This window comes from Mercenaria mercenaria, chromosome 9 (genome assembly GCF_021730395.1).
Source record: "Mercenaria mercenaria strain notata chromosome 9, MADL_Memer_1, whole genome shotgun sequence".
In the NCBI taxonomy this organism is placed as follows: domain Eukaryota; kingdom Metazoa; phylum Mollusca; class Bivalvia; order Venerida; family Veneridae; genus Mercenaria; species Mercenaria mercenaria.
This window is the reverse complement of record NC_069369.1, coordinates 38176830-38190735: the sequence shown is the minus strand read 5'-3', so window position 1 is coordinate 38190735 and position 13906 is coordinate 38176830. Positions and strand designations below refer to the sequence as shown.

The window sequence follows — 13906 nt, the reverse complement described above, 5'->3', positions numbered from 1 at the left end:
AAGAGGGTTGGGGGAGTGGTAAGGGGTAGTAAAATGAAGGGGAAAATAGAACAAAGGAATATACAAAGGGAATGCTATGTTCCTAAATCACAGTTATACTACAATGTAAACAAAAGCGCAGACATTCATGTATCAAAAATAAACACACAAACTCACACAAAAAAACTAACAGAACAACAGACAAGTAAGATATAAGAACACTGTAGGGCAACGCTTTAGACACACAAGCACACAAACGCTCACCTATAAGCAGGAAAAAAACAATCATGTACCGCCTAAGGATTCCAGTAGCCAAAATAAAGGGGGACACTAAAACTAACTCATAGTTAAGGGAGAGGGGATGCCAAAAAAGACGAGGGAGCGCAAATTAAGGGAAAGGGAGGGGGCGATAGGTGGAGTGAGGAGAAGGAGGAAAAAACGCTTACAGCTGCTGAGCAAATAAGACAACATACGCAACAGAAAATATAAGACAAACGCAAAATCAGTTGAAAATAGGGGCACCGCTTTGGAACGGTCAATACTTATATATTTAACAAATTTACCAGTCCTATATTATATCCAGCTAACGAAGTTTTAATACACCCAAGTCATTCCTAGAACTTTGTAGTTGCCAGCATAATTACTGTAACAGCAGTAGAAGACTGTCTACACCGTACACTATGCTATATCATACTACGCCGCTTAATTTCTTTATTTTTGTCATTTTTGTTTGTTGGATTGATCGTCACACCGATACAGTTATAGTAATATGGCGACTTTTTAGCTTATGGTTGCAGAGGCACACCCCTATGTGTATCATTTCACCACGGACATCCGCCTTGGTAGTACCGCCGGTCTTCCATAAGCCAGCTGGATGGCTTTCTCAATCCAGCTGGCTTCCTCACATGAAATATTCAACGCATCTAACGAGACTCGAACTCACATTAGTGAGAGGCAAGTAATTTGAAGTCATTGACCTTAACCACTCGGCCAGTGATTCCCCCCCCCCCCCCCCCCCCCCCCCCCCCCCGTTTGTACGATATGTGGCAGAGCTATAAAAGGTAAATATCGGTGCTGTTGAGGAACTATGAAATTTGCGCATATATTTCAGCCATAACCTCTGACAAAAATAGTGCGTGATCAAGCATTGTATGCTGTATTGACTGTATATGTTTGTTTTTCTTTACTGTGACATTTGATTGCTATTGAAAATCCCCTTGTGAAAAGATTTTAATACACATTAGACAGCACTTTTATACTTGTTTTCAATATGTCAAGAGAGATATCAATTGACAGCTGTCCGTGTATTAGGTACATCAGTTATTTTGAATAAGATATTTTTTTGATTTTCGAGAAGTGGTATTTGGGTCATATTTCGGACGATTCTACCAGTAAAATATGTTCTAGCGCAATGCTTGTCTTTTATTAAATAAATGCAATGTATCTGTAAAGTTTCATAAGGCTTTTACTGTTACATTAAGGAACAGATAAATCAGCTATCCAGATAGGTGGTATGAGTAACTTGAATGGTAACAAATGGATTTATTCAGTTAGTGTCATAAAGGGAGGTAAACACAATCAATGTTTGTTTGTTTGTTGGGGTTTAACGCCATTTTTCAACAGTATTTCAGTCATGTAACAGCGGGCAGTTAACCTAACCAGTGTTCCTGGATCCTGTACCAGTACAAACCTGTTCTCCGCAAGTAACTGCCAACTTCCCCACATGAATCAGAGGTGGATGACTAATGATTTCAGACACAATGTCGTTTATCAAGTAGTCACGGAGAACATACGCCCCGCCCGAGGATCGAACTAACGACCCCGCGACATAATCAATGGATTCAATAATATTTTCTATTATGTTAATCAATATTCAAACCTTTGGCCAATATCTGGAATAAAACATTATAGAAAATAGGATTGAAGAAGAAATAAACTTATTTATCTTAATGCTTCATCCGCACGATAAACAAAGGCTATAAGAGTCTATAAAAAATCAGTATTTTTGAATCTGACTGACGTTTGAAACAATATATCAGAAATAACATGTCAAAATTCTAATAAAACCAAAGCATGATAAACAATGTCATCATAAACATATTAATTTTATTCTTTTTACGTCATACATATTCATGCCTAATCGAGAGCATTTTCATTATAAGGCAGGATAATTGAGTCAAAATACAAAATGATTTTTTTTTGTTCTGCCATATCTTGGAGGCAAATTGACTTTTTTGCAATGTAATCATATATTAGTAAACATCCAATAACTAAAATCCTGCTACGTTATACTTTTTTAAAATAAGCGTATTTAGTAAAACGAAGGCCCCCAGTCTAAGAAGTAACGTAGCAACTGATGATGCCTATCTCAGGAAAAACATGTACATCACCTGAAATTTGGCCTCATGGCAACTGTATTAGTTCACACAGACATGTCCTTTATGCCAGATGCACTTGAAGAACAGACCAGTGATTCTCGTAGAAATGTTTCAAACTACTAACCGTACAATATCAGATTTACAGAAAACATAGCATATCGTTTTGTTTATTTGACAATGTATTATAGCATTTTAAGTAAAAGAATCGCTCTCTAATTATAAAAGTGACTGGGAATAATCGGCTAGTAGATGACTGTGTTGCCAGTAATGATGTTCTGCCAAGTTACTTAAAGAGCCGTGAATTCCGCTTTAAACTTTCAATCAGCTAAAGTTGTTTTTTATCTTATAGAATTTAACCTTATTCTACACAAAATAGAATAATTAAAATCAAAGAAATAACTTTTCTTATTGTCTTTGTTTTTCTTACAGTGGCCATAGAGCCATACAATGCAAATGCTTACAAATGATCTTTTGTGTAATTGTTTGCATGTTCCATAAAAAGCTGATAATTATTGCGCTTAAAATGATATTAAGACAGTGTTCAAACAAAGTATTATGTATCATTATTTTCAAATAAAATTTGATTCATATCTAATTGAACTGCATATCCAACACATACATTTTTGCGTGTTCTTTTATGGTGATGTTTAATTTGAATAGGGAGACAGAATACTTTTATGGATGAATTTCTTATATAAATCATCAATATGTTTATCAAAAGATATAGATATTATAGAACAAAAAATTCTAAATTATGAAACATTTAATAGACTGAATATATATGTTGAATATAGAAGCAACGCCGTGATGTTATCGAACCGGTTCGCGCAGTCTGGTCAGGATCCATGCTGTTCGCTTTCAAAGTCTTTGCAATTAGAGAAACCGTTAGCGAACAGCATGGATCCTGACCAGACTGCGCGGATGGGCAGGCTGGTCTGGATCCATGCTGGTCGCAAAGCCACTATGTTGGTTTTCTCATGGCACGGCTCAGATAATTATTGCCCTTCAAGTGAAATTAAGGTAAATTCTTAAACGAATTATGAAACTCTTATTTCTTTCATAAGATATATTTTCATTCATCCAATATTGTTTGGCTTATATAACATCCGTATATATTGTGTTTTACATGGATGACGTATTTGGAATTATTTTCAGATACTTTTATGGTAACGTTTTAACTTCCGACAACTGTGCTTTCCCTTCCGTATAGAATATAAAAGTATGTCCTAAGAACAAATGAGCCGTGCCATGAGAAAAACAACATAGTGGCTTTGCGACCAGCATGGATCCATACCAGCCTGCGCATTCGCGCAGTCTGGTCAGGATCGATGCTTTTCGCTTTCAAAGCCTATTGAAATTAGAGATACTGTTAGCGAACAGCATGGATCCTGACCAGACTGCGCGGATGCGCAGGCTGGTCTGGATCCATGCTGGTCGCAAAGCCACTATGTTGGTTTTCCCATGGCGCGGCTCAAATATTGAATACAGAAGTTACTTATTATCGAATCTAAATACGATTAATAAAATATAAATAAACTATGCTTATAGGCACTCTTTGCACGTTAGTTTAGGATAAGATTGTTTCCGTAAAATGGCCTTTAACCGGTACTCTGTATGTTTAATTACCCAGGATTAACGAAACAGAAAAAAGCATGTGATTGCTATAACCTAAATATATGACTAGCATTATACGAGGGGCGTTCAATATGTAATGTTACTCCATATGTAGTTCCGTAACCGCTTATTATTTTTAGATGCAGTTTTCGGCACATTATATTATTTTTAGTTGTGTTGTAAAATTAAAAATGCAATAAATAGTTAAAAACAAACGCAAACTCATCACAAATTGCTGTTCCTTGTAGAAAAATGTTAATTTTGTGATTTTACAAGTTCTTCTATTTTTCTTATACTCTGGATGCCCAGGACAAACCTAAATTATAATTATGGGGTAGTATACCCGAGCACACCTCACTAAAATGATTATATTTTTACTTTGAACAAGCCGATTTTTATAATTTATATAGCATTTTGTTCCTAATAAATTGCTTTATAATGTGCCGAAAACCGCATCTACAAGTGATAAGCGGTTACGGAACTACGTACGGAGTAACATTACATATTGAACGCCCCTCGTATTTGCTAATATCCGAAATTCTTAACGTCAATAAAACCTAAGCCGTCTAGCAGAGTATATCAAACATTTTTTTATATAAAAGACTAAGTGATTTAGAGTGGAATTGAAACAAACACAACTCAAATCACATGTGGGCTTTCCGTTGAAAGCACGTTGTAAAGAAACATAGAAACTTCATAGAATTCACTTGAAGGGCGGACGCAGTGGTAACAGTGTATGACTAAAAAAACAGAAGTTGTGAGTTCAAGACCCCTCCTCTATCTAAAATAAGTAATATTGGGTATCGTGTAAATAAGCTTTTTGGTACGTTAGAAAGGGAATCTTCTGGACTCAGAGCGTCTTTCCATTATGTTTTGAGGAAGTCAGAAGTTTAAGTCAGAAGCTGGGTAAACTGAAATATTTCAAATTTTACGCCAAAAAAAATCTTTCTTTTTTACTTCTATCATTTATTCAGTTCAATAAACCAATGTTATTACTTTCGTGACCAGCATGACGTGTTTTTTTACGTGAAACGTATTTTGCGGGCTTGAATTTTATTACATAGGACCAATTTCTTAAAAATAATTTCAGCTGGAGACGGTACTAGGGGCGTGAAGGTATTGTGCTCTTTTATTACTTCTCATGAAAAGACTCCCTCAAACCAAGTCTGATATCATTTTGCTTGGTTGTATTCTATGTTCCTATAGGATCTTCTTATAGATTTCATTGAACCAATCGTAATCACCAAAAATGTACAAAAATCATTGACAAAATGGAGCGAAGTGTAGGTTCATATATAAATTAGAGAGGGTGTGTATAATGGCAGATTCGGGTAGTTCTCTTTTTTTTTCTCTGCAGAGTATTTTCCTCTTAAATATAATGTCCTGTTTGCTGACATGAGATGGCAGGTGTATGCATTGCATTTTGGATGAAATAATTACAATGTAGAATAAATCAAGAAAACTTATATCATACAACAAAACAACAATATTGGTCTCATATTTTTACTAATTGTTACATTGTGTTTGTTTTAATTAAGATATTTTTCATGGATCAAACTTGACCAAAATGTTTCTTTTGATTCTTTCCTCAAGAAACTATAAGTTAAAGTCATTTAAGATGGATGCGTCCGTGTGTTGTAGCCATTGGAGTATGTCAAATTATTAGAATAAAAATAAAAACTATTTAGAGTGTTGATGATTTATCTAATAACTTCTGTAGAACAGATATTCTTCAAATGGATTTGCTTATGTATGGGATAATCCCATGTCGTTGATAAAAACTTTGTATATATTTTCAGGCAACGTGTGATAGACTGTTTTATTCAATGTTGGTTTGTAAATAAGGAAACTAGCAGTGTGCTAGATATGTATAAAAACTGAAAAAAATACTTTCAATTACGCAGTATATCTGGATATTTTATATCACTCGCTTAAGAATCGCTGCACACTCGCTTAGAATACAGACAGGTTAAAAGAATACCTAGAAATGTTGTCAATGCTGTCACTCTGTAGACTTAGTTTATACATAACTTATTTTAGGTCGATTGTGAAGGAAGTTCTACAACTTATATTAATCACTCTCGACACCTCATTCCTGATAGAATCCATCGCCACGAGGGTATGAGAGACTTAGACTTAGAATATGAATTTTATTTTATCATCTTATGTCCGTGCTATATAGAATTACGCAACAAATATATTACAAAATACTACTATGCTAGACCAAGTATGTATAAATTCTTGGATTGGATTCAACTTCTGTCATTTAACAACTATGATACCCTTAAGCTTCTTAAAAACATTAACTTAAGATTAAAATTCAAACATTAAAAATAAATTGAATTACTTTGTCCACAAGACTGGAAGTTAAACATGGCTATTGTTTTCCAAATCATCTTTTAACATTTTTTGAATTGATTAAACAACAATCAAACCGTATCTGATAGTATAGGGTGTCTCTCTACTACAGTAACTGTGAATTCGGCACAGTTTTATTTTTAATACATATAAAAGTAAATATTACAGGGCGCCGCCATATTGCCTATATACAAGAAGCAAAACGACGTCATTTAGCGTTACGGTCTATGGGGAAAATACAAAAATGAACATAACTTGAAAAATCGCTTTCTCTAGAAAACTAAAAAATGTAACTAGAGATATGGATCTTCACTGTAAAAAATATCTATGGCATCATAACGCATATCATAACTTAAAAGTGATGTTAACCACATTTATGGGACAGACTTAGGATGTTTTATGTTATGTCTGAAGCAGAACACAACTCATGAAAGATTGAAAACAAGCAACAATTGTGAATATTATGTTACAAGTTGTATTCTAAACTTGAAGCTTTCGGAAGTATAATTATCATCACTTGCAGTTTAATGTCAAGTAGTATGTCTCGTCAGGAAGAAAACCATAAAAATCCCCTGAGAAAGATAACTATAAGTCTTGTAAAATAAAAACTAAACAGTAGGACTATCTTTAAATACATTGAAACAATACACAATGGTTATTCGCCTGCCAAATAATTTCATGAGGGAGTAGCCCAAGTGAATTACACATGCGGCACATAATCAGTTCGTATTTTTCAGATAATCAAACATGGTTCTGCCACATTTTTGTTGTTGTTGTTGGTTTGTTTTGTTTTGTTTCTTGTTTTTGTTGCTGCTGCTGTTGTTGTTGTTTTTTTTTTTCGATTCTGTTTTAAGTTAACAAGTACATGTAGCACTATTTCATGGCGCATGCATTATGAGTGCGTAACAATGTTTTAACCGTGCTAAAATATGGGAAGTAACACGTCCCGCGGATCACCCAGATGTATAATGAGTTATTCGGCCTGCATAATAATCGATACAACGTCTTTACCAAAAATAGTAGATCTAGATAAAATGTGCTGGCACACTTTTTCGGCGCATGTTTGGCGCCCATGACGTCAATATTGCCTTGTGTCAACGAAAACGTGCATAGTTGTAATCAGAATAGAACGAGGGCTACTTCATTTAACACTTTAAAATTATCGTGTGTACACTTTTATGCAATTCAATTAATAAGTATATCTGATGGCAACATATTGTTTCTGATAGAAAAAAATCTATGCAGGTAATATTTACAAAATGTGAAATATCCTTTTTTAAAGGCATTTAAATGGCACTGTAAGAATATTATAACTATTCCAGTTCATGGCGTTTAGCATTTGCAGTTAATTATCATGCCAAGCAGACCTTGAAATAATTTGTTGGGTTTAACGTCGCACCGACACAATTATAGGTCATATGGCGATTTTCCAGCTTTGATGGTGGAGGAAAACCTCAGGTGCCTCTCCGTGTATTATTTCATCACGAGCGGGCACCTGGGTAGAACCACCAACCTTCCATAAGCCAGCTGGATGGCTTCCTCACATGATGAATTCAACGCCCCGAGTGAGGCTCGAACCCACATCGATGAGGGGCACGTGATTTGAAGTCAGCGACCTTAACCACTCGGCCCTGGAGGCCCCCAGACCTTGAAATAGGGTTTGCAAGAACGAGGACACTTTTGAATTTCTTCCCGTTCCCGACAAATCTTTCCAGGTCATACGTGCAAGAATACTCCTATATACAGTTATCTGTTATCATTATTTAAACAATTTTTTCGATTTAATCAGCGAAGAAATAGCAGAATTCGTCATATAAATACATAAGATATAGATCTAAAGAAATTTTGCAACATTAATGGAGCTCAACAACGTGAACATGACATTGTTACAACTCAATTTATGATGTCAGTAAGTATATATACCTATTTATTGTATAGCAAATCAAAGTGTCGGCGACTACATGTATCAGCAAAATGTTTACACTAAAATAATTATTCAACTATGCAATACTGCACATACTGTTAGATCAATTGTGCGCATAATTATCATAATGTAAGAGATAGGGCCAGTACCAAATTCATCGAGCGAATACGAGAAAATCGTGTAAATATGTTAAAAAATAGGGTAAATACGAAAAACAGGGCCAATATTTTCATCGCCGGTTAAATTAAGGTAGTGGGTATTATGGATTCCAATAATAAAATCATCACTGGTTAATCAAGTGATTTCATACTTGTTACATTACAAGTCCTCTTGCTGTCGTGTTGGCGCTCGACCTCGGTCAAATACGATCACACTTGGACAGATAAGAAAGCCAATGTGAAATAATTTGATTGATACTTTTATACTATAACTTATCAATAGCACGGAAAATGCGAATGTTTTATTGAATGATTATGAAATAAACAAGCCAAACTGCGGACATTTAAGTTCATGCGTTAGACTAACTGCATATTATTTGCCATGCTTGTAGTGGTAGAGCATTTCGTGATTCACACGGGTTTTACTCGTTTTGCCAGGCCATATAAAAGCAGCTACTTACTGAAACAATAGTTACCATTAAATGCCCTACTTTTGAAGCACATACCGTCATGTATGTATGGTGAACCAGGCAATTTTATTCAGTAACCAAGTAGCCCTTTAAACTGCTTGAACTTTATTATTGTTTCAAATGACCTATTAAGAGACTATCATAAACATGCATTTTCATTTTCAGTCAACAAAACGCTTAATTCGTTTTTTTTCCTAGTACCTCATCAAGTACATTAAGTTTTAACAGAATCGTTTAAGACTAACTTCTGTACTGTCCACTTCATCCAGTATTATCAGTACAAGCAGGACTTCCGCACTAAAAACAGACTATAGTCTGTTTCACTTATGTTGTCGTTTTACAGTACAGTAAGTTTATTGTAGGTAAAGGGTCCTCCGTGTCCGAGTGATTTAGGTCAATGACTTCGAATCACTTGCCTCTCATGGATGTGGGTTCGAGCCCCACTCGGGGCGTTGAATTCTGCATGTGAGGAAGCCATCCAGCTGGCTAACGTAATGTCAGTGGTTCTACCCAGGTGCCCGCTCGTGATGAAATAATGCACGGCGGGACACCTGGGGTCTTCCTCCACCATTAAAGCTGGAAAGTCGCCATATGACCTATATGTGTGTTGATGCGACATTAAACCCAACAAATACTGTAGGTACAGTACAATTTCAAAATATAACAGATTTTGAAAAATCTTTCCGTTTCAGATTTATCGTATGCATGTCACTAAAATCTTGATTTGATAATTTTCAAGAATGTAGTTTTCAGATTTTCTGAAATAAAGTGATAGCTTCTCTTGTAAATAGTCCTAAATTGTAGGTATCTAAAAATATCTGTACCAGAGCTGGAAGAAACGTTGTTATTTACAGTCCGTGGATAAATGCAATGCAGGATTGAATTTAGTGCTATTTTCTGTCTCTAGAATCATGCAAGTTTAAAACTTTATTATAATTAACTTGAGTACGCTTATCAATCCAACAACTCGAGAACCAGTCATATGTATATTGCATTTGTCGCTATTAATATGGTATTTATAGCGAGGCGGACGTATAAGTCAATATTCTCTTAAAAATTTGAGAATTTTTATCTAACTCAAATCTGATTTGAATTCGATAATTATGATGAAATAACTTATGGAGAATAATAAGGTAAACTTGACTGCAAGTGTCAACAATTTCAAAAAACCGACCATTTTGAATAGATTCAAAATTATCAGGTAATCCAACGCATTGTCACAAGACGCTTTGACAGGAACTTGTGGACGCATTGGTCGAGTGGGCTAAGACGCTTTCCTACGGAGGTGAAGGCCCCCGGTTCGAATCCTGGCTACTCCCACTGCGGTGTGTCCTTGGGCAAGGCACTTTATCACGATTGCCTCAGTCGACCCAGCTGCAAATGGGTACCAGCAAATTGCTGGGGGTAAGGTATAATTGGTTTTAACTGTTCTTTAAATAGGGTTGCTAAAAAGCTCTACAAAGCTTATGTTAACTGTTTCACAAAGCGACGGTAAATAAAATTTACCTTTACCTTTTTTTACCTTTAATGTTTTAAGTGATCTTTGGGGTAACGTGTGATTTGTAAATATATTATTATAAATGCACATGTAAAAGAATAAGTGTGTTTAAACAAGCTTGAAATACTTATAATTATTTAGATAGGCTACAGCAAAGAGGACATACAGGACTATTTCCTTGAGCACACTTCACTTACAATAGGTTGCCATAAAAATCGTCCGTATATACTATCCCCTGTTTCCTATCACTTACGTACAGGAATGCGCATTTATTTACTTACTTTCCGCTGTGAAGTGTAAACGATGATCGAAATCAGTTTAAATACTTGCTTGAAGAAATACATCAGAGATATAAGGTTGAAACAAACACTTTGTCTAATATTTTTCAAGTGAAAAAAATATGCATAACAATTTAAAGAAAATGCAATTGAAAACACGGATTTGTGATGAAAGGGAAATATTTACAAAGCAATAAATGCCTGTGGACAAATCAGTTATTAAAGCGGCATAATAAAGCATGCTAGAAAATAAATGACTATTATTTACATTTACAGTTTTTGATATTCATCTAATTGATTATTTTGAAAAAAAAAAGTGAAGGGTGAAAACATGGAGAGTGAGGAAGATATCAACATACGTTATGCGAATGCACTGTTGCCGCTGACGATAACGCTTGGAGTATTTACGTTAGTGGGCGTGGTTGGAAATATAATAGTTCTCCTGGTATTCGGTCTTGGTCGAGCTTACAGGCATAATAACTTTAGAGTGTTTGTTGTATGCTTAGGAATCATTGACTTACTGACCAGTGCCTTCCTCATACCGGCTGAAATGGTGAAGCACCGCAATTATTTTTCGTTTGAAAATTTGGCCATGTGCAAAGTAAAGTGTCTATTCAACGTATGGGCTGGATGCGCGGCAGCGTTATCACTGTTGATCATATCTATAGACAGGTATAGAAAAGTCTGCCAACCATTCAAGAAACAAATCACACCAAGACTGGCCTTTCAGCTTTGCGTTTTCCTGTCTTTTTTCTTGTCTGTAATTCTATCCATTCCCGGTGCGGTCATGTGTGGAATAAAAGAGACAAATATGACAACTATCCATGGAAACATTACTACCGTATTTCTCTGTGAAACAGAAGAGAAATATAAAGAACATATCATGAGAACGATCTATAAATTTTCTTTTATGCTTCTGTTACTTGGTGTGTCAGGTTCATGCATCGTTATGTACATTTTAATCGGTAGACAAATAGCCAGACATTGGGGGTCAGTGCCAGTCAATTTCCGTAAAGATTCCGGAAGGGAAAATTCCGAATTTTCATCGGAAACCTTTGGAAGACTTCGGGTGAACACAAACGGAAAGTCAGTCGAAACGTTGTCAAGTAATGCCGATGGCCAAGATCAGATCAATCTACCTCTAAGCCCGATTGTCAAAGAAGGACCGCCTAAAGAAAAGCGACCACCACTTGTAAAACAGAGCAGCAGCTTTGAAACCGATCCGCAAAAAACAAAGAAAAAACTCATCAAGCAACTAAGCTCAGCAAGCATTAGTAGCGGAAACAGGAAAGGTGAAGACGCATGCGCACGGAGGAGTAAGATGAGTCGGCAAGCTTCCGGTTTTGGCCTACGTCGCTTCCCGTACAAAACCCTGATATGGTTTATACTAACTCTAGTTTTTATCATCACGTATATAGTATATCTGGCTTTGGCTACACAAGTTCCAAAGATACCGACAATGACTTCGTCGTCTTTCGCACTTTTTCAATCGTTTTATAGACTTTATTTCATCAACAACATTATCAATCCGATAGTGTACGCCATTCTTGATAAGAATTTTCGTACTGCTTTTAAAAAGTTGAAAACTAATTTGAAAGACAGGTTTACGCGTTAAAGACAATAAACATGAGTTGAGTTTCTTGAGCTGACTTTTACGCGCTGATGTTAGAATTAAAAATGATTCCTCTTGGCGGCGACAGGGTAGTGCATTACATTTGAGTAAATGGGAATATTCTGTAAAAAAACTGATGTTACAAACTAAGCTGACAACGAAAATGTTCCAGGTGACGATTTTTGTAAAATCTATATTTTGAAAAATCGAACTAATAGATTTAACAAAAGGTATTGTTATACGTGACCTGCTAAGTTACATTTTACAAGATGGTCAGTTGTGTATTTTCTTGGAGCTCAGACTCATCTGTAAGCTCGAAGAATACACGATGAAACAATGTAAAAAATAACTGGACCATGAGAAAACCTGTACTACTGTAGTGGCTTGGTGTAGTAATAATATTTGCACAATAAATAGTTTAAAATAATGGAAAACTGTTTTCCAAATGTTCATGCGGAAACTAGAAATAAGTATATTGTAATTCAATTATCTAAGGTAAATATTTCACAAATAAATGTTATTTGTAATGTTAAGGCAACCAAATTCCAAAGCACCCATGCACCATTAGAATAAAAAGCTGAATAGATAAAAAAAAAAGATCATCGACGAAACCAAAAAACACATGGTTAGGTTATTTTCAGTAAATCATTTTAAACTGAGTATGAATTGTTTAGATAGTGGTACGCATAAACTCGCATAAATGACACATAAAACACACGCCATGCACGATAACTTCATACTGCCTCGTAAATGACGTTTCTAAATATCTTCGGTGACTGACTTAAAATCATTGTAATCTTTGGGAACATGAAGTCCATTCAATATCTATGTAATAGAATTCCGCATAAGCCGGTGCTAGGGGTCGTGGGAGGTGTTACACTTTCCATTACCTCTCATGAACAGACTCAATCAAACCGAGTCTGCTATTACTTTTGCTTGGTTGCATTCTGTGCTGCCAAAGGATATTTTTAAATATTTTATTGAAATAGTGAAGATAATTTCGTCAAATTTTCAGATCTGAAAGGCAACAGAATGTTCTTCATGAGTATTTCTACTTTTCTTAATTTTTCTTCTCAGTAATACAGGTTTTGTCACGGAACGGTCCATGTACATTTGTATAAATATAAATATCGCTTTAACCTTAGTGTTTGTTTTGTAATTTTGTCAAGATGGTTTTGTTCACAATACAAAATGTACATGTATATTCAACAAATTTACCAGTTCTATATTATGTTTAGCTGATAAAGTTTTAATACACCCAAGTCATTCATAGAGCTTTGTAGTTGCCAACATAATTACTACAGTAGAAGAATATATTCACCGACGGACCACTGTGCTGTAGCTTTACTTTTTTATTTTGTTTTTGTTGGATTTATCGTCACACCGAAACAGTTACTGTCATATGGCAACTTTTCAGTTTTTTTATGGTGGAGGAGGACCCCAGGTGCCCCTACGTACATTATTTCATCATGGACGTCCACCTGAGTAGTACCACCGATCGTCCGTAAGCCAGCTGGATGGCTTCCTGATATGAAGAATTCAACGCCCCGAGTGAAGCTTAAACTCACATTAATGACAGGCAAGTGATTTGAAGTCATTAACCTTAACCACTCGGCCAATGATGCCCCTTTAGCCGC

General features: G+C 35.6%; 1 protein-coding gene across 1 annotated transcript; it reads left to right on the top strand.

The window, feature by feature from the left end:
- Positions 1-10640: 10640 nt before the first annotated feature.
- Positions 10641-13610, top strand: LOC128559486 (alpha-2A adrenergic receptor-like). The gene has a single exon (XM_053551255.1). The coding sequence runs from the start codon at positions 10989-10991 to the stop codon at positions 12270-12272; it is 1284 nt and encodes a 427-aa protein (XP_053407230.1). The 5' UTR covers positions 10641-10988; the 3' UTR covers positions 12273-13610.
- Positions 13611-13906: the final 296 nt, after the last annotated feature.

What these genes read in the sequence shown, in the direction of transcription:
- LOC128559486 (XM_053551255.1), top strand. Translation starts at nt 10,989, where the DNA reads ATGGAGAGTGAGGAAGATATCAACATACGTTATGCGAATGCACTGTTG.